The 22,022-nt window shown below is 41.9% G+C and overlaps 1 protein-coding gene across 6 annotated transcripts in view; it reads left to right on the top strand.

Annotated features, from left to right (window-relative positions):
* Positions 1-22,022, top strand: part of FBXL7 (F-box and leucine rich repeat protein 7) — a 399,261-nt gene that overhangs the window by 286,368 nt on the left and 90,871 nt on the right. For 3 of the 6 annotated variants that reach the window (XR_008844092.1, XR_008844093.1, XR_008844091.1), the window contains exons 4-5: positions 12,615-14,650; positions 14,793-15,382. Coding sequence is in view for 1 of the 6 variants with exons in the window: in XM_056520938.1 (XP_056376913.1) it covers positions 12,615-13,351 (737 nt within the window). In the remaining 5 variants the exon portion in view is untranslated. Of the gene's footprint in view, positions 1-12,614; positions 14,699-14,792; positions 16,568-16,653; positions 18,801-22,022 lie in introns of those variants that run through there. The other 3 variants (XR_008844090.1, XR_008844089.1, XM_056520938.1) reach the window with 3 other exon arrangements.

Raw genomic sequence — 22,022 nt, 5'->3', positions numbered from 1 at the left:
CAAACCATATTTTCTAAACTAACTCAGATTATATTCCTTAACTACTTCTAACACCCCTCCTGCCCTTAATTTTTTTTTCCAAGCTTTAAAAAGCTCTGTTTCATACCTTTCCCTTGCTCACATTGTGTAAGCTCCTGGCAGGAGAAAGTGGGCGTTCCCCAGCTGACACAATGTCACTGGAGCCGGCAAGAGCTGTGCCTCGCCATGCCCCGCACTTACTGAGTTTAGTCCCCTGCCAGGCCCAAAGGAGACCAGACTAACTGTTTGACTTGTGCATGGGACAGAACAGAACAACCTAGTGGGCATTTTTTTCAATTACATTAAAAACATATAAGGGTTAGTTCACATGATCGGATTTATTTGCGGGTTTCCCGCTGCGTATTTGAAAGGGGGCTGAACCTCCGTGGCTGTCCGCAGCAGATTTTACGCTGTGTAAAATCTGCCGCAGACCCTACTGACTTCAATGGGGCTTGCGGCAGATTTTCCGCTGTGGAAAATCTGCTGCGGACAGCCATGGAGAGCCCGCCCCCTTTCAAATACGCAGCGGGAAACCTGTAAATAAATCCGCTTATGTGAACGAGCCCTAAAGGTTGAGAATTTAAACAGCAAGTAAATAGCAAAGTGTCTTATAACTAAATAAGGACCAATATAATAACAGTTTAGTTTGGTGACAAGTACTCTTTAAGCCTTCAAGTACCTAGCTGCTGTATGCTCCAGAGAAAGTTATGTAGTTCTTTTCAGTCTGACCACAATGCTCTCTACTGACACCTCTGTCCGTGTCAGGAACTGTCACGAGCATGAGCAGATCTTCATAGCGAACCTCTCCATCTCCGGACAATTCCTGACTCGGACAGAGGTGTCAGCAGAGAGCATTGTGGTCAGATTGGAAAGAACTACACAACTTTCTCTGTAGTATACAGCAGCTGATAAGTACTAGAAGGCTTACAATATTCAAATAGAAGTAATTTACTAATCTGTATAATTTTCTGGCACCAGTTAATTTGAAAAAAAAAAAATATTTCTCCAGAGTACCCATATAAACGCTTCTACACCTGACTTGATATTTTTGGATAAATACTTTTAACAAGTGTTGGTTGGCCAGGGGCCTTGTGCTGAGACACCACCGATTGTTAGCTATAAAGATAATCTTTACTACCTGACTTACCAATGGATCTGAATCATTGCAGTAGACAGGCCATAGATTTACAAATGAGCCTGTATCCTGCAACAAGTCACATAAAGCAACTGCTAAGTGCTTCTCCCGGCTATACCTAGCAAAAGTGACCGTAAGGCTTCAAAGAAGTTTTCCACCCAAAATGTAAAAGGGCCAGTCAGTATGTAAAGCAAAAGTGACAGTGGAAGTGCCCGAATTTTGATTGCCAACCTTGAATTATTTTTTGATAAAACTGATAGTAAATAGTCATTCTAGCAGAATGGATCATCAGTAATAATCCAAAAATATTACCTTCAGTTGCCGAGAAGCCAATTCAAACACAAATATATCTGCATTTTATATTCTGTTGTCGCTTATGCAAAAAAGGAAAAATGTATATCTATTTAAGTAATTAAAACAGAATGAACATTTGGCATCTGCACTCACTGCTGATTTACTAATATATAGGCTTTTTTTGTGGTAATCCTCTTTTAATGCTACTGGGCCTATTATGTAAGAGAATGTTGAAACCAGAGTAACAAGTATAATTACTCTCATTAAATAAGATTATAGCTAATACAGACTTTAATAAATCAAAAGCTTATTTAATGAAAAGTATAGCAGATACACAGGGTTCTTAAAGAGATTGTCCAGCATCAGAATAATGGTCTGCTTTTTTCCAGAAACAGTGCCAAGTGCAATGCATTTGGAAAGTTAATAGAGCCTTTCACTTTTCACATTTTGTTATTTTGCAGCCTTGTACTAAAAGAATGAAAAGAAACAGGTTCCCCCTATTATTCCACACACAATACAACATAATGAGAAAGCAAAAACAGAATTTTAGAAATTTCTGCAAATTTATTAAAAAGGAATGGGACCTCCCAATTCTCTTCATCACCGCTGAGATGTTTCTACACTTTGAGTGAAGTCACCTGTGGTAAATTTAGATGAGAGGATAAATTTGAAAATATACACCCCTGTCTATGTAAGGTCTAACAGCTAACAATACATATAAAGAAAAAAACGTGCTAAGAGGTAGAAAGAACTGCCTGTAGAGCTCAGAGGCAAAATTGTGTGCAGGCACAGATCTGGAGAAGAGTATAAAAAAAAATTCTGCACTGAAAGTTCCCCAGAGCACAATTGCTTCCTTAATTTTAAATGGAATATTTGAAACAACCAGGACACTTCTTGGAGTTTCAAACAGCGGGCATACCTCCGGGAAAAGTGCAGGATAAATGTGCGCTGAGACTGGGTGAGTTACTAATGTCATTTATTTTCCAACAATGCAACGTGTTTCATGGGTGGGGCAGCTTCCTCAGTTGCCTGAGGGAGCGGTCCCTCCTGTGAAACGCGTTGCATTTTGGGAAAATTTTCATTAGTAACCAGTCTCAGCGCCCGTTTATCTTGGGTTTTTCCTGGAGGTATATCCCCTGTTTGATGCTGCTTACCTAGCGCAGAGTGGATGCAGAGGCATTGTCTTCCTTCACACGTTACCCCATGGTTGTACTTGGATTGGAGTACAACCACTCGTGGTAAGCGCAATCCACACTGAGCGTTACCATATACTGAGGGTAATACACCATGGAGTGCATCCTGTTCTTTTGGTTTTAAACTTCTTAGAGCTGGCCCTCTAACCAAACTAATCAGGGGAGAAGGGCCTTGGTAAGAGAGGTGACCAAGAACCCAATGGTTAGTCTGTCTGAGCTCTAAATATCTTGTGTGCAGATAGGGGAAACTTTCAGAAGGTCAACCATCACTGCAACACTCCACCAATCTGGGCGTTATGGCAGAGTAGTCAGAGAGAAGCTCCTGCTCGGGAAAATACAGATGAAAGTCTGCCTAGAGTTTGCAAAAAAAAAGCACCTAAAGGACTCAAGACCCAAGATTCTCTGGTCTGATGAAACCAAAATTTAATTTTCAGCCACAGTTTAATGCATCATGTCTGGAGGAAACCAGGACTGCTCATCACCTGCCTAATACCATCCCTACAGTTAAGCATGGCGGTGTCAGCGTCATGCTGTGGGATTTTTTTTCATCAGCTGGGGCAGGATAACTTGTCAGGGTTGAGGGAAAGTTGAATGAAGCAAAATACAGAAAGATTCTTAATGAAAACCTAATTTAGAGTGTTTGGGACCTCAGACGTTCCCACAAAACAATGACCCTAAGCACACACCCAGGCAACACAGGAGTGACTTAGGGACAACTCTGTGTTTTTGAATGGCCCAGCCAGAGCCTTGAACATCTCTGAAGTGACCTGAAAGGAGCTGTCCCCAGATGTTTCCCATCACACCTGACAGGGTTTGAAAGGATTAAGAAGAATGGCAGTAAATCCCCAAATCCAGATGTACCAACCTTGTGCTTCCATCCCCAAGAAGGCTGTAATCACTGCTGAAGGTGCTTCAACTAAGTACTAAGTAAAGGGTCTGAATACTTTTGTCAATACAATATTTTAGTTTTTTCTATTTTAATACATTTTCCAAAATTTCCAAAATTCTGTTTTCACTTAGTCATTCTGTTTACTTTTTGATGGGAGAAAACTTGATTATTATTTTTTTATTTAAGCACAATGTTGTAAAAGAACAAAATGTGAAAAATTGAAAGGGTCTGAAAACTTCCTAAATGCATTGTACATCAAATGTTTAGTAACTTTGCAAACATATTGATTTACTCATTTGTAGGGAACGCCTTTGGACGTTCTTATTCGCTGCTGTATTCACAAATCTAGAGTTTTTTTTTTTCCATTTAAATATTTACAATCCCAGCAGGACACAATGCACATTAGGATGGAGGAACTGCTTTTTCTTAGGGACTAGAAATGTAGGTCTAGGTTATAATTCAGGCTGTTGCTAAAGACCAATATAAGATAACTAATGTATTTACAATGTTAAGCTACTTGCCGTGTGCACTAGGAAAACTGTCAAACATATCCCTAGGCTCTCACCTGCATGATCGAATGTCCTTTTGGCTTCTTACAGGCCAGCATACACCAAGGATACAATGGGTTGGTTTTTTTTTCCAGTTTTTAATTTTTGCTGTATGGAAAAGTTTAGCAGTCTGTGTTATTCCATACAGAGGCATCTAGTAAAACAAACCTGTATATCATGATGTATATGTTTTCTTAACCTAGGGGTTATATACATATGTATTGCATTGATCTGTGCATCACACACTATATCCAATTGTTTCTCATTGTATATTGAATTATAAAGCACTGATGAATAGTGAGATATATTAAAACTTCACTTTTATTTCGTTCAGGTAAAAAACATATTAGTAAAAATATCAAAAATGATGTGCAAAACTATTCGGCCGCCACCTTATTGCTGATAATAGAGTTCATAAAATAACGGCTGTCAACACTTTCATTCGTTTGGCTGAGCAAACCCATAATGTACTGCTGTTATATGTCTCTGTGCTCACCAGCCTTTAGTGTTCAGCGGATTATTTTAACTTTTTCCTGAATCGCTGCTTAGCATGTGCATTCTTGACATGTCATGCATAGGTTATAACTTTACAGATAGCAGTAATTCATATGCACAAAAGTCCGTACACATATATAGTGCACATGGACTATAATATCATCTGTGAGCCTTAAAGGGGTATTCCAGATTTTTTTTTTATTTGACTATGCTATAGGGGGTGTAAAGTTAGTGTAGTTCATAATATAGTGTCTGTACCTGTGTGTGATGGTTTTCTCACAATTCTTATGTGATTTTCACCCCACTATTTATTTTTAACAGCATACAAAATGACTGCTGTCTCGGATTTTTCCCAGCTTGCAATGTGATCGAGACCTGACTCACTAGTCTATTTAATTCCAATAGATACCCATTTGGGAATAAAAAAAAAAACTAATTTCCCATATACCCATTTATATTAAAACTCCCATAAACTTCATTGAATACTACACACTTTTTAAAATCGAATAGTGAGTTTCCTCTATTTGCTATTTTGATAAGATGATTTCCTTGTGCAGAATTCTCTGCTGCTTAAATACTGCTTTGTTTATGATGAAACAACCATGTATGCCTGCAGGTCACACACGGTTAAGTGCAAAGAGCAGCAGCGCTATAGCAATTTAAAATATCCACTCTGCCCCCCTCAACATGTTTCACTACGACGTAGCGTTATCAAGCTCACTAGTCAGCTGATGACTGGGAGCCTGTCTGCTTCAATGGGTGGAGAGAGCAATCTGAAACTAATGCAACAGCTGGAGGCACGCTGATTGAAAACCACAGGTCTGCAGCTCATTTATGTTTCAATAGGTGGGGTAGCTGATGTGTGGGAAGGAGGAAAATGGAATCATGGGATTTGTAGACAAACAAGAAAACTGAAAACAGGAAATACAAGTTCACAAAAAGCTAGCCACAGTGTTCTGGTAATCTCATAGCATAGCCATTTAGCCCAAGACAAGCGCAGATCCTTCCTAAGCATGTCCATTACTGTCTTCCAGGTACGTACTAAAATCACCTTATGGTGGATAACCCCTTTAACAACTGCAGCACTATATATGTGTACACACTTTTGTGCATATGAATTACTGCTGTCTGCAAAGTTATAACCTATGCATGAAACGTCAAGAATGCACAAGCTAAGCAGCGATTCAGGAAAAAGTTAAAAGAATCTGCTGAACACTAAAGGCTGGTGTGCACAGAGACATATAACAGCAGTGCATTTATGGGTTTGCTCAGCCAAACGAATGAAAGTGTTCACAGTCAAAGTGTTGGCGGACAAACATTTTTGCACATCATTTTTTATATTTTCACTAATATGTTTTTTACCTGAACGAAATAAAAGGGAGTTTTAATATATCTCACTATTCATCAGTGCTTTATAATGTTGTATACATATGTATGCTCAGATTGTTCATATATTTTTATTGAGGATATGGGAATAAGCCACTGCCAGACACCTCTCTTGGAAGTTTACCACACATGAGAACAATGGACTGGGCATGTTAAAAATGTAAATGCCCCATCTTTACCTTACATCAGCCTTTGGGTAAATGGGGACACCTACAAACACATAAGACATCCATCCCATTTGTATGGGAACATTTGGTATCTGCTGTTGTAACCATTGATTTATTTAAGTAAGTTCTTCTTGAGTATTAGGGCACGTGCAGGATGAACTATTAAAAAAGTGAAATATCTAAATGAAAATGGATTTTATTGTAGTAGTTATCTGGCTAAAAAGACTTTGTAATGGTCAGAAACTGTGAGCTAAATTTGAGACATTTAGCTACAATACTCCATAATCCCATCCTTAGTAACATGGTCACAGCTATACAGAACTGCCTGGATCTGCTCTACAGCAATCTGTCATTTGTATACTGAGTGTTACAAGGGAGCTGAGGTTTTGGTACATTTTTCTTTTTGCTATTTTAGGAATACTTGCTGCCACAGAATCTGTTTTCACAGCTCTCCCAGAATGTTCAGTAATTAGTATTTAAAGTGGATACTGTACTTGAAAGTTAAGTTATTCTAAAAACATGTAGATATGTTCCTTAGAAATACTTAGACTTCAGTATACTTATAAATGTTGTTTCTGTTAAATTCAACTTATATCAGTGGCAGTTTCTGCCTTGTATTTGAGCATTTGCATATTATGGTTTGGTGTGACTTTTTAATTTTGTGTGACTGAACACTTAAGAGCCCCCTCCATGTTGCACTGCTATTTCTCATTTCTCTGGAGAAGGTAGACATGCTCACAGATTGCGAGTACATAGCCCAGGCTTGCTTTCTTTCTCTCACTCACTCTAAACTGTCTCTTTCATGTGTCTCTCTTATCTGTCTCTCCATTATCTTTGTTTCTTTTCCGGTGTCCCATCTTGGTGTCTCTGTTACTAGAGATCGACTGAGCCTAACAACAGGCAGTGGACAGCAAGGAAGTGAAACACCTAGTGGCCAATACTTTAGAGTATCTTACTGGGGTAAAGACTGATTTTTGGTAAATGAAGTAAACACTGCTCAAAAAAATTTTAATAAAGGGAACAACAACACAATGTAACTCCAGGTCAATCACACTTTTGTGAAATCACACTGTCCACTCAGGAAGCAACACTAATTGACATGCTGTTGTGCAAATGGAACAGACAACAGGGTGAAATTATAGGCAATTAGCAATATACCCCCAATAAAGGAGTGATTCTGCAGGGGGTGACCAGAGACCACTTCTCAATTCTATGCTTCCTGTTTTGGTCACTTTGAATGCTGGCAATGCTTACACTCTAGTGGTAGCATGAGACTGAGTCTAAAACCCACACAAGTGGCCCAGGTAGTGCAGCTCATCCAGGATAGCACATCAATGCGAGCTGTGGCAAGAAGGTTTGCTGTGCCTGTCAGCGTAGTGTCCAGAGCATGGACACAAATTTGATTTCCATTGATAATTTTTATCAACCCATGAATGTCTGGATATGGAGTCACACTCAAAATCAAAGTGGAAAACCACTCTACAAGCTGATCCAACAAAAAGCTCCATTTTGGCTTACTCAAGTTAATTTTAGCAAACTGTAGTCTTGCTTTTTTATGTCAGCAGTGGGGTCAGCAGTGGGGTCCTGCTGGGTCTCCTGCCATAGCGTTTCATTTCATTTAAATGTCGATGGATAGTTTGTGTTGACACTAATGATCCCTGAGCCTGCAGGACAACTTGACTATCTTTGGAACTTGTTTGGGGCTTCTTATACACCATCCGGACTATCCTGCGTTGACACCTTTCATCAATTTTTCTCTTCCGTCCATGCCCAGGGAGACTTGCTACAGTGCCATAGGTTGCAAACTTCTTGATAAGGCATGGAGCATGGAGGCGCTACCAGGAGACAGGCCAGTACATCAGGAGATGTGGAGAAGCCGTAGGAGGACAACAACCCAGCGGCAGGACCGCTATCTCTGCCTTTGTGCAAGGAAGATCAGGAGGAACACTTCTAGAGCCCTGCTAAATGAACTCCAGCAGGCCACAAATGTGCATGTGTCCACTCAAACGGTCAGAAACAGACACCATGAGGGTGGTATGAGGGCCCGACATGCACAGGTGGGGGTTGTGCTTACAGCCCAACACCGTGCAGGACGTTTGGCATTTGCCAGAGAACAACAATATTGGCAAATTCACCACTGGTGCCCTGTGCTCTTCATAGATGAAAGCAGGTTTACACTGAGCACAAGTGACAGATGTGACGCCGTGGAGAACGTTCCGGAGATGCCGTGGAGAACGTTCTGCTGCCTGCAACATGCGTCAGCATGCCCGGTTTGGCGGTGGGTAAGTAATGGTGTGTGTGGCATTTCTTTGGGGGGCTGCACAGCCCTCCACGTGCTTGCCAGAAGTAATCTGACTGCCATTAGGTATCGAGATGAGATCCTCAGACGCCTTGTGAGACCATATGCTGGTGCGGTTGGCCCTGGGGTCCTCCTAATGCAAGACAATGCTAGAACTCATGTGGCTGGAGTGTGTCAGCAGTTCCTGCAAGAGGAAGGCATTGATGCTATGGACTGGCCCGCCCGTTCCCCAGACCTGAATCCAATTGAGCATATCTGGGACCACAGACTGCCCAGGAGTTGTGCGGATGCTTTAGTCCAGGTCTGGGAGGACATCCCTCAGAAGACCATCAATGGGAGCATGCCTAGGCGTTGTAGGGAGGTCATACGGGCACGTGGAGGCCCCACACCCTACTAAGCCTCATTTTGACTTGTTTTAAGGACATTACATTAAAGTTGGATCAACCTGTAGTGTGGTTTTCCACTTTGATTTTGAGTGTGACTCCATATCCAGACCTCCATGGGTTGATAAATTTGATTTCCATTGATAACTTTTGTGTGATTTTTGTTGTCAGCACATTCAACTATGTAAAGACGAAAGTATTTCATATGATTACCGTATATACTCGAGTATTAGCCGACCCGAATATAAGCCGAGGCCCCTAATTTCACCCCAAAAACCCAGGAAAACCTAATGACTCGAGTATAAGCCTAGGGTGGGAAATACATCATCCCCCCCCATGTCATCATCCCGCCTCCTCTGTCATCATCCCGACTCCCACTGTCATCATCCAGAGCCCCCCTCATCCCTCCTGTCATCATCCAGACCCCCCTCATCAGCCATCATACAGATCCCCCTTGCCACCCCTATCATTATCCAGACCCCCATCATACCCCCCTGTCATCATCCAGACCCCCTCATTCCTCCTGTCATCATCCATACCCCCCTATCCCCCCATCATACAGATCCCCCTTGCCCCCCTTATCATTATCCAGACCCCCCTCATACCCCCCCTGTCATCATGGAGATCCCCCTCTCTTGTTCTCTACTCACCTCCCCAGTTGCAGCTCTGTCGGTCCTTCCCTAGCAGCCATCCAACGTCGCTGCAGGGACCGTCCGACTTCCAGTGGGGAGGGTGAGCCGGTCCGGGCCGTCCATCTTGACCGAGAGGCCCTCTTTTCCACTGTGGGCTGGCCCCGGACTAGGGACGCTGCATTGACACCGCTGCGTAGGGACGCCCCTGACATCACGGACATCTGCTGCGCACAGACATCCCTGCATGGCGGCGTCAATGCAGCGTCACTAGTCCAGGGCCGGCACAGAGCTGAGAAGAGGGCCTCTCGGTCAAGATGGATGGCCCGAACCGGCTCACCCTCCCCACTGGAAGTTGGAAGGTCCCTGCAGCATAGTTGGGCGACAATGGACGGCCTAGCCCATCCCCGCGCCACCCCCACCAGTATGCCTGCGATTTTTTTTTTCCCAATCACTCGAGTATAAGCCGAGGGGGACGTTTTCGGCACCAAAAATGGTGTTGAAAAACTCAGCTTGTACTCGAGTATATACTGTAGTTCATTCATTCAGATGAAGAATGTGTTATCTTAGTGTTCCCTTTATTTTTTTGAGCAGTGTATAAAAAATTTCATAAATCACATAAGTTATTAGATGAAGCTAAGGTGTTAAGGAGGACCTATTTAAAATGTAGTTAGTTATATAGTTTATAGCCTTTGATGCCCATTGTATACTGCTCAAAAAAATAAAGGGAGCACTAAGATAACACATGCTCGATGAGACCTCCTATCCCGACCTCCTATCCTGACCTCCTATCCCGTCCTCCTATCCCGACCTCCTATCCCGTCCTCATATCCCGACCTCATATCCCTTCCTCCTAACCTGTCCTCCTATTTTGACCTCCTATCCCGACCTCCTATCCTGACCTCCTATCCCGATCTCCTATCCCGACCTCCTATCCCGACCTCCTATCCCGACCTCCTATCCCATCCTTCTATCCCAACCTCCTATCCCGACCTCCTATCCCGACCCGTAATATGTGTACCAGGTATTGAATATATGTCCAGCCATACGGAAGTAATATAGGAACATACATTTCCCATTGATTTGCATGGAACTTTAAACAAAAACCCTGACCCACACAAATGGGGCAGTTAAGGGTTAAATTAAATATCCTATATTTTAAGTGGACATATAAGTAACATGTGACCAAGTATTATCGAAATATCTCCAGCCCTTTGGAAGTTATGCAGTAACATATATTTCCTATAGACTTGTATGGGACTTTAAACAAAAACCCCGACCCAGGCAAATGGGGAGTGAGTAAGGGTTAATTTACCTACCCTATGTTTGTTGTTGACATATAAGCAACATGTGTGCCAAATTTCATGTTCATATCTGTAGCGGTTTGGACGTGATGCTGGAACATACACACACACACATCGAGTTTTATATATATAGATATAGCGCAGTGGGGGGCAAGACTTATAGCAGCGCTGCGGGGAGGGTAAGACATAGCCCCCCCCCCCCAGTGCATTTATATATCTTGCCCCTGCTGCACTTCTATATAGATATGGCCCCTGCAGCGCTATTTGACTTTAAAAACCCAGCTAGGAGCCCTGAATGGCCAATTGGTGCTGGCCATTCAGGGCTCCCAGCGGGGTATTTAAAAATGAAAGAAAAGTATACTCTAGACATCGTAGGGGAGCAGAGCATGCTGCCCGCTACCCTGCTTAGTAACCTCTGATCGCATTGAGTCTCAGAAGTGAGACCCCATGTGATCAATCCCTCAGCCCCTTTACTACAACCCCCATCATGGAACAGACTCTGTTCCATGATGGGGGTAGTAGTACAAGCACTAATGTAGTCTCCCCAGCAGCCCGCAGACTCCAGCAGCCAGGAACTACTCCCATCATGGAAACAAGTTTGTTCCACGATGGTAGTAGTAGTAGTCGCAGCTGTGGGAGTCTGTAGGTGGCTGAATTTTTATACTAACGGATAAAAAAAACTGATGCAAAATGATGCCACAGAATGGCATCCTTTTGCATCAGTTTGCACCCATTAGTAGTATGGTCCGTTTAGGAGGCAGTGACAATGACCGTGTGAACGTAGTAAGTAAATCCAGGATTTCCCCAGGGGTGACGAGAAACTCTGTTAAGTTATGGTCAAGCTTAGCTATTTTAATGTGTAGCCATTCTAATAGAAACCTCTGACATGTCCTACGGAGTGCATTCAGACCACCATCAGTAAAAACGAGCGGGTGGGGGGGTGGCGTTTGGGAGATCTATGTTGCTACAGGTTTCTCCGCTTGCTCTGTGTCTATATCAGTCTGTTCAGGTCACGTGACACGAAGCCAGGAGAGAACCTGCTAAGCATTCACTTCTCCCGCTCGATCTACTGATTGGAGGTCAGAACACTCAGATCCTGACCGATGAAAACTCTGATATGACTTTACCATGACTATGACTATACAACTTTCACTATAAATGTGTCAGGCAAAATCTTTGTGTCAGGCTTTACCCCCTAAGGCAATGCACAACTAGCATCAGTTTGCCTCAAATATTCATTTAGACTATTAACATCATTAATACAGTACACATCCCAGAAGTCCAAATGTAAAGATAATGTCAAGATATCTTTTTGTCCATCATTTTTAAGATTTAAAGGGGGACTCCACAGGCCAGCGTTCGGAAGTAAATGTTCCGAATGCTGTTTTTGCCACTCCCCTTGTGACATCACGGCCATGCTCCCATCCCATTGACTTGCATTGAGGGGGCGTGACCATGATGTCACAAGGGCGTTGCCAACCCCTGCAGCGTTTGGAACATTTACTTCCGAACACTGGCCAGTGGAGTCCACCTTTTAAATGTGAAAGTACAATTATGTGTCCAGGTTTGGGTCAGCACTGACACACTCTGAGAACATCAAAACTCCATTAGAATATGTAGACAGATTACAACAAATTTACTGTAAAACATTATGCATGAATGACTTTTCTATGGATTATGTCAAATCTGTTTTGTTAGGATATATGGCAGAAAAAAAACCAAGATATTAAATAGCTTTGACTATATGGATGAATTTTGAGTGGTACATATTCGTCTTTTTGCCTCTTGTATTGGTTTGGTGATCTCAAATTTTTATGTGAAAAATACTGTATAATATAAAAGATAATATATATGTTTTTTTTTTTTTTTTGCAGGGTGCTCTAAAGTGACTTGTATCAGCTTGACTCGAGAAGCTTCTATAAAACTCTCTCCAATGCATGGCAAACAGATATCCATTCGTTTTTTGGACATGACAGACTGTTTTGTGCTTGAAGACGAGGGACTCCATACAATTGCAGCTCACTGCACTCAGCTTACCCACCTGTACCTGCGCCGCTGCATCCGCATCACTGATGAAGGCCTGCGATATATTATGATATACTGTACATCCATCAAAGAATTAAGTGTTAGCGACTGCCGCTTTGTGAGTGACTTTGGCATGCGAGAGATTGCCAAACTGGAGTCTCGTCTGCGGTACCTAAGCATAGCCCACTGTGGGAGGATAACCGATGTAGGCATCCGTTACATTGCCAAGTACTGCAGTAAGCTCCGCTACCTCAACGCTCGAGGTTGTGAAGGGATCACAGATCATGGAGTGGAGTATTTAGCAAAGAATTGCACAAAACTGAAATCTTTGGATATTGGGAAATGCCCTTTAGTTTCAGACATTGGTCTGGAGTTTTTAGCCCTGAACTGCTTTAACCTAAAGCGCCTGAGCCTGAAGTCTTGTGAGAGCATCACAGGTCAAGGGCTACAGATAGTTGCTGCCAATTGCTTTGACCTGCAGATGTTAAATGTTCAGGACTGTGAAGTGTCAGTAGATGCTCTACGCTTTGTCAAACGCCACTGTAAAAGATGCATTATTGAACACACGAACCCTGCATTCTTCTGAGAAACCAGCTAATGCATACAACATCTTATTTCCAGTATTAAAACCACGTATCAAAAGAAGAAAAACTTGCACATTCCTCAAATTATCTATTCAAGATTCTGCTCGTTTTGTTGTACTAAGAGATTATTTTTGTAATGTCTGTAATTCATATGATCATGCATTAGGAGATGAATGCATAATATGTGTACATGTCTGCTTTATACCATTGTAGTTAAGGGGATCAAGTATATTCTATTCAGTGTCATTGTATGACAAGGGAAACCTTCCTGAGCATTATGGCAAGAAGCAATGTGATATGTCAAGAAATAAGACAAGTTATAGCCTGGATGATCATGTATAAGTGGAAGACATCATTTACCCACCACATCTACGATCTAATGTTGTATAGGTAGGAGCTTCCTCCTTATTTCTTCATAAATTCTATGGATAACGCTGAAACAAATCACACAGTATAGAGTGAAATTGCTAAAAATGTTTATCTTGTTAGGGATTTGTTATAGAGAAGGGAAGTTTTCATTGCACATCATATGCCTAAGAAAGAAGCCACATTCAATTCCTCAAGTGTAACGCATCTTATGTTGGTGATGGTAAAGAATCTTGGTAAAGAATCTTATCTTGGTGTTGGTAAAGAATTGCAAGGTCAACAGAAACTTTTGGGTAAACATTGGGTCTATATGTTGAGAGAATTTTCCGATGTACACGACTAATATACCAATAGAGATTTATAAGCCAGAATATGCCAAACAAGTATCCCGTCGTCATGTCTTTGGCCAGTAAACAAGGCTACACCATTTCTCCAACTAGTAAACAGTGCAGTCAGCTAATATATATTATATATATACAGTGACCCCCCGACCTACGATGGCCCCGACATACGATCATTTCAACATGCGATGGCCTCTCAGAGGCAGCATCAACATACGATGCTTTTGTATGTCGGGGCCATCGCATAAATGGCTATCTGGCAGCGCAGACTGCTTCAGCTGCCACCGGAAAGCCGTTTACGGTGCCCCGTGTGCTCCGCTGATGATCACTTACCTGTCCTCGGGGCTCTGGCGCTTCCTCTTCAGGATCCCCTGCATCGTCTGTGCTCTCCATCATCGTCATCACGCCGCTGCGCACGCCGTCCCGTCATCCAATAGGAGCGGCGTGCGTAACGACGTGATGGCGGCAACGGAGAGCGAGGATGCCGGGGAAGCAGAGACCTTGCCGGAGCATTGGGGACACCTCGGGGACGCGGCGACAGCGATGGAGGGCGACATCCAGGGCAGTGGTGACGGTCCGAAGCGGCGGGGACAGGTGAGTACAACCTCCAATACAGTGGTCTTCAACCTGCGGACCTCCAGATGTTGCAAAACTACAACTCCCAGCATGCCCGGACAGCCGTTGGCTGTCCGGGCATGCTGGGTGTTGTAGTTTTGCAACATCTGGAGGTCCGCAGGTTGTAGACCACTGTCCTATACTTTACATTGCACGGATCCCTCAAAATACGATGGTTTCAACAAACAATGGTTCATTTGGAACGGATTACCATCGTATGTTGAGGGACCACTGTGTGTGTATATATATATATATATATATATATATATATATATATATATATATATTCATTTTTTTTCAAGGGACTGAATGACAGACATTACAACTATACATGCCTACAGTTACATATAGGTATAAATCATATATATGAATCATATGTTCAGCTAACCTATTCCCCACATGTGGTGTACACTTAGCCCAATCTAGAATCTTACTAAAAGGAAACGTGTAATGAACAGTCCCATACATTAGTAATGGTTTACTGCTTACAAATAGCAGGTGAAAGGATGCTATTCTGCGCTGATCTTTTCCTGCTTGTGTAGCTGCAGTCTGTTACATTGTATAGTCTTGTTGACACTATTCTTGGCATCAAAGATACAGGAAAATCCAAAGGGAGCCAATAACTCCAGTATTAGAAGATCAAGCAAGGATACGAATAGGAGAGAGATTCTTCAGCTCCTGTTTTCAGCTGATCATTGTTAGCAAGACCAGGTCAGGACTATTTTTTCAGCTTATATATGTTCTATAAATATAAGTTCCATTCTGTGACCGCAAGCAGAGATCTTAAAAAAGACAATGAAATATAAAGTTTAGGAGAACTTTTTTATACAGTGCTAAAATGTAATTTACATTACACCAGAAAACCCCTTTAAATTCTAGATCTGTCTTATAGATTAAATTCTAGATCTGTTTTATAGACTAAATTCTAGATGTGTTTTATAGATTAAATTCTAGATGTGTCCTGTAATCCAAGGCTTTAATCAGCTACATGCCAGTTTCACCTTTTAGGCTCTGTTCACATTCTGTTTGTGAATTAGATTTAGCTCTCAGTGTACAAACTTACTGTGTCCATTGGGTAAGATTAGCCAGACAGAAGTGTGTTCTTTTGTATACATCAGTTTACTTTAAAAAAAATGTTTGGAATGGCGTAGACAACACTACCCCATACAACAGTATACAGGTGAAACTCGAAAAATTAGAATATCGTGCAAAGTTCATTTCTTTCAGTAATGCAACTTAAAAGGTAAAACTAATATATATGAGAGAGACTCATTATATGCAAAGCAAGATAGTTCAAGCCGTGATTTGTCATACCGTATTTTTCGCCGTATAAGACGCACTTTTTCTTCCCCAAAACTGGGGGGGGGGGGAAGTTGGTGCGTCTTATACGGCAAATACACATTAAAACCCTGTCCTATCGCAGCGGTCCCTGCGGCCATTAATGTCCGGGACCCTGTATTAACCCTTCTTTAACCTGTATTAACCCTTCAGACGCGGCGATCAAAGCTGATGGCCACGTCTGAAGCGAAAGTGACACTAACCCGGCTGCTCAGTCGGGCTGTTCGGGACTGCCGCTGTGAAATCGCGGCGTCCCGAACAGCTTACAGGACATCGGGAGGGACCTTACCTGTCTCGTTGGTGTCTGCTCCGTGCCGGGATCCCCTGCATGTCCGCGCTCTCCTTTATCGTCATCACGTCGTTGCGCACACAGTCACATCATCCAATAGGAGCGGCATGCGTAGCGACGTGATGGCGGGCAGCAGAGACGTTCCAGAGCGACGGGGACGCGGCAATAGCGATGGAGGGCGACATCCAGGGCAGCGGTAACGGGTCCGGAGCGGCGGGGACACGTCGGTATTACCTCCTCCAGTGGTCTTCAACCTGCGGACCTCCAGATGTTGCAAAACTACAACTCACAGCATGCCCGGACAGCCAACGGCTGTCCGGGCATGCTGGGAGTTGTAGTTTTGCAACATCTGGAGGTCCGCAGGTTGAAGATCACTGTCCTATACTTTACATTGTATTTGGTTTAGAATCTTTTTTTTCTAGATTTTCATCCATTAAAATTGGGTGCGTCTTATATGCCGGAACGTCTTTTATGGCAAAAAATACGGTAATTGTGATGATTATGGCTTACAGCTCATGAAAACCCCAAATCGCAATATATTATATAATTTGGGGAGCCATGTCATCTGCTGGTGTTGGTCCACTGTGCTTCATTAAGTCCAGGGTCAACGCATCCGTCTACAAGGAGATTTTGGAGAACTTTATGCTTCTTTTCATTTTAAGATGCATTAATGAAATACAATGGACTTTTGCACAATATTCTAATGTTTCGAGTTTCACCTGTCCAGTAAAAACGTATTCCTTCAATGTTTACTTTTTCACTTAGTTAACTACAATTTTAATACTGTGAAATAAAGTGAGGTATGACAATTTAAACTGGCCAAGCATATACCAAGAGGACAATTTGGCTAATGATAGTATGTCTGCAAATCCAGATAGAAGTCAGGAAGTCCACCTTACATATCAAGTACACATCACGGGTATCATGCCAACACAACACAGCCGTATAAGCCAAGTTTGTTGACAGACAGAACAAGTTCACCGTGTTCCCAGCTTTGTAGATTTTGTATCTTCTGACCTACTATTGATCTTCTTGCTGTCCATTACGTTTCCCAAAATTCAAATATACAATAGATAGTATTTCATTTTATATACAGTGGAGGAGATTTATTTGTAGTTTTGCAGGATGCATTTACTCACCAGTCGGTGAAAAATATATAAAATGCCCCAAATGTACCAAAATGGTGCATATGGTATCTGAAGACCCCAACCGAGGACACCTGTAAAATGGAAAGAACTAGATATGTAAAAAAAGTGTCTTAAAGGGGTACTCCCACCCTAGACATCTTATCCCCTATCCACAGGATAAGGGATAAGATGTCTGATCGTGGGGGTCCCGCCGCTGGGGACCCCCGCAATATTGCATGCGGCACCCACCTGTTTCTTGTCCGGAAGCGCTGGAGGGTCTGGGTCACAACCACAGGAACGGAAGTCCGTGATGTCAGGACTCCGCCCCTGTGTGACGTCACGCCCCTCAATGCAAGTCTATGGGAGGGGGCATGTCATGTCTAGAAGTATACAACCAGCATTATGCCTATGAGGTCCATCACCTCTGTGTATGATCCAGCTCTGTGCCAAACGTAAAGTGCCTTAAGTAGATTCAATGAATCCTGTAATCATCCCCATGTATCCTCATGCATGTAAGGATGGAAAGAAATATGTTTTACAGTACTACTGTATTGTCATCAAACACAGAGTTAATTCTATTATTACTGTTCATATGAGATTACCTTTTATGAACTCCATGTCAAATAACTTACTATTGTCTATATTGTGTGTAAGTCCTATTAGAGAAAATAAATTACATTGTTTGTAACTAGAATAATTGCATTGAATGAAGTTGAAGTGGGATTCCCATTTGAGACATTTATGGTTTATCCTTAGAATATGCCATTATTGTGGGGCATAAGGGTGGGACCTGCACTTATAAAACATTTATGTCCTGTGGATATGCCCTAAATGTCTGAGATGGGAATCGCCCTTTAACAATTGGTATAAAACAACACCTTGTTACAGTAATGTTATTTGTTGTCTGTATTTTTTTTATGGAGAAGATGACCATATCCTGACACCTTCATACATTGGAAAAAATATATTTATTACATAGTTTATTCAGGAAAACCTGAAAGATAATTTTAGTTGAGCAATGCGTATTACTTTCTCTAAAACTCCAATCAAACATTTGATGCTGTTATACTTGTAGTGATATAGTCTAAAGGGACCATATCAGTTAGTAAGACATTCTGAAAACTAGCATTGTAAATGTTTTATAGAAGTGGGTTTGCCATTGACAAAGAGCAGATATTATGATGGCTGCAAAGTTTACAAGGTTGACCATTCATGTTATGTTATATTACATTTCCTATTTCCAGCTATTGCTGTAAGTGTTATTAATGACAATCCACTCCATCCAATTTATAAAATAGTGAGGTCAGAGGAGTGAGGAAGAGACTGCTCACTGTATTCCGTCTGCAATTCGGTGCTTGCGGGGGAGCTGTAGTACCAAGGAAGGCACAGATGACGGTCAGGTAAAACCAATAGGTTTATTTCCAAGGCATAGATAAAACAAGTAGGCAGACAACGCGTTTCGCGTTGTCTGCCTACTTGTTTTATCTATGTCTTGGAAATAAACCTATTGGTTTTACCTGGCTGTCATCCGTGCCTTCCTTGGTACTACAGCTCCCCCGCAAGCACCTAATTACAGTCGAATTATAGAGAGTAGTCTCTTCCTCACTCCTCTGACCTCATTAATTGCACCGCCATCGTTGATGACCGGGAACCGATGCAAGGCTGCCACGGGGATATCACTGAGTATTGACTCATATGCGCTTAACAGTGTTGTGCCTGCAGCGCAACACTGATAGGTGAGTGTACCGTCTCACTATTTTTTCCTCCATTGTTGAAACCGATAGATCCTAAACAGAGCATCTATTTTATTGGTTTAACGGCACTTAGATAGTGCCTATATCTCTGTTCTCTCTCTCTGCATACTATAAATTGATAAAATAAGCACATTGGCCCCAACCAGTGGCCCCAGATGTGTCATGCAATAGGATCTCTCAGTTAATGATTGACAGCATGCAATAACATTATTAAATAAGGAATTCATTATGATTAATGAAGGCACCAGCTGCCATTCAATCCCACATCCCCGATGCCATGTGTGGGACATCATCTAGTAATGTCCATCTGAGGGATACCATAGGAGAATTTCCCAATTTATACATCTATTGTATGCCTGTGACAGATTAGGCTTTGTGGCTTTCATTATACATAGGCTTCAATAGTAGGAATAAAAAAGTATATACCATGTTTTCTTTTTACTATACACTGATTCATGGAATAACACAGCAGACTGTACTAGTCAATAGAGAAAATAAACATACACCTCAATAAACCACCAGCTGTTAGGGTATAAAAGCGCACTGGCCCAGATTTATTAAGGCTGCCCCAGGCGCACCTTGCCAAGTCTGCACTCTGCTCACCAAGCGTGGCAATGCACCAATTGACTTCATACAGGCATAAATTGTAGTGAAAATCTATGGCAGTTTGGATCTGATGTAGATTTCTGAGGCTATTGCTTGGGATTTACACGCTCCAGGAAAGGTACAGTCTACTTTATACTTTACAGTTTACTATATAACCTAATAACTATCCAACAATGTCTGCAACTCTTACCAGCAAATACAGCCAACATATTGGTGGGAATTTAACATTAAGACTGTGGTGCATGAGTGCCACAGTCATCTTTGCTGTATGTGCGGCCATGCACCAAACTTATCAAAAGTTGGCGGCCGCTAATAACCTTGGCACAACCCCTCATGGCTTGCACAAACTCATGTACCACAGTCAAGATTGTAGTGAGAGCAAAGTGGCTCTGGTAAAGTTCTGTGCAGTCTGGAGCTCACTTCAATACGCAGTGGGCTCTCTTCTCTTGCGACCGCTCCACCAGGATGCTGATTGGCTGGGTGGCGCAATGCTGGGTTGCTGAATTCACCAGTCTCCTCACTATATCATGCTAAGCCTGCCCTTTAATTAAATATTCATAGGTTTACTCTCACTTCCTAATGACGTGAGAGCTGGTGGGTCACGTGAGCGCTCTGCTATTGTGGCGAGGAGAGCGCTTACGTGACTGCTTCACACCATTTGTGAACCTGTGCCCAGTCATTTTTGTAAGTACGGCCCCTGTCTGCCGTTGATTTTTGTCCAAAAAACGTACATGCGACTTTTGTCTGAAAAAGTTGCTATGATAAATCTCTGACCACTGCATCCATGCATTCTGATTTCACTGAATCACTTAGTTAGCTGTGAGGTAAAAAGTCGCAGAGAAGTCACACATTCGCCTTTTGTGAGCTTTGGGTTGCTTGATTTTTCATCTCTTAAAGGGGTATTCCAGGATCTTTTTTTATTTGACTATGCTACAGGGGCTGTAAAGTTAGTGTAGTTCATAATACAGTGTCTGTACCTGTGTGTTATGGTTTTCTCACAATTCTTCTGTGAATATTGCCCCAATATTTATTTTTGACAGCATACAAAATTACTCATGTCTCGGGATTTCCCAGGTTGCAGTGCTTTGAGACCTGACATCACTAGTCAGGTGATCAGAGGGAGCCTGTCCTGCTTCAGTTTTGCAACAGCTATAGGCCCTCTGGTTAGAAAACACTGTGTTTCAATGGGTGTGGTGGCTGATGTGTGGGAGGAAGGAAAGTGATCTCAAACTTTCGAGCATGGAACTGTGGGATGTGTAGTTTAGAGAACAAAATCCAACAGGAAATACCCAGTTCTGGCAGGTAAGTACTAAAATCGCCTTATGGTGGATAACCCCCTTTAATAAATCAGACAGTGCAGTAACTGGCTGAGAGCTGTACTTTGGAAATCTATGCATAATATACAGCATATTTCATGCGTTAAATGTGTCTTCAGAGATTTCTCAATATGTTATTCAGTTGTGTTAGCACTGTCGTCTATTTGTTCATATCCCTCTTACTGAATAAAACAATAGAAAAAATTTGAAAATATGAGCCCCATTTTTCCAGACTTCCTAATAGAAAACCTGTTCACGTTGCCCTTAGCCACCACTCAGAGCTCCGCTTGAAAAATAAAACCTGATCTCTGATAAGTTGCTCTGGGAAAGAAAATCATTAATAAACAACCTAAATAAGACCCATATGTGACCCAGTCTTAGCCATGTAGCCTTTCAGTGCCAGATAACCAAGATGTCCTAGGAATGTTTAAGTAAAAGGGAAAGCTGTAATATGGTGTATTATTGTGTACATGTAAAAAGGCAGTTTGAAAAATTGGCAAATCTAAAATGCACAAATGTCATTTACTAACAATCCTCTCCTTAGCATGACTTCAGCAATGAAATGGTTCTATTTGGTGGGCAAAACTGACACAAAATGGTAAATCACGTCGATCGATTATATAAAGATGTACATAGAGGAAACCTGATTATTTCACAATGCATATAGGAAATCTAAATGTAAAAAGTATTTAATTTTTCATCTTTTAGTTATGTTAATGAATCAATATCCTGTCTTGACTATACAACATGTTTAACTGTTACGCTGTGTTAATGACATGTGATGTTCTTACGAAACTGCACAAATACATTTTAAATGCTTCATTTCAGATTTTATGGTTTGTTTTTCTTATTGTGGTTTTATGAATTTCATGTATTGTTGGAAGCATAATATGTTAGTTCCCGAAAAGAAGAAAATCCAGG

This window comes from Hyla sarda, chromosome 5, assembly GCF_029499605.1.
Source record: "Hyla sarda isolate aHylSar1 chromosome 5, aHylSar1.hap1, whole genome shotgun sequence".
NCBI classification, from domain to species: domain Eukaryota; kingdom Metazoa; phylum Chordata; class Amphibia; order Anura; family Hylidae; genus Hyla; species Hyla sarda.
This window is presented reverse-complemented; position numbering and strand designations above follow the sequence as displayed.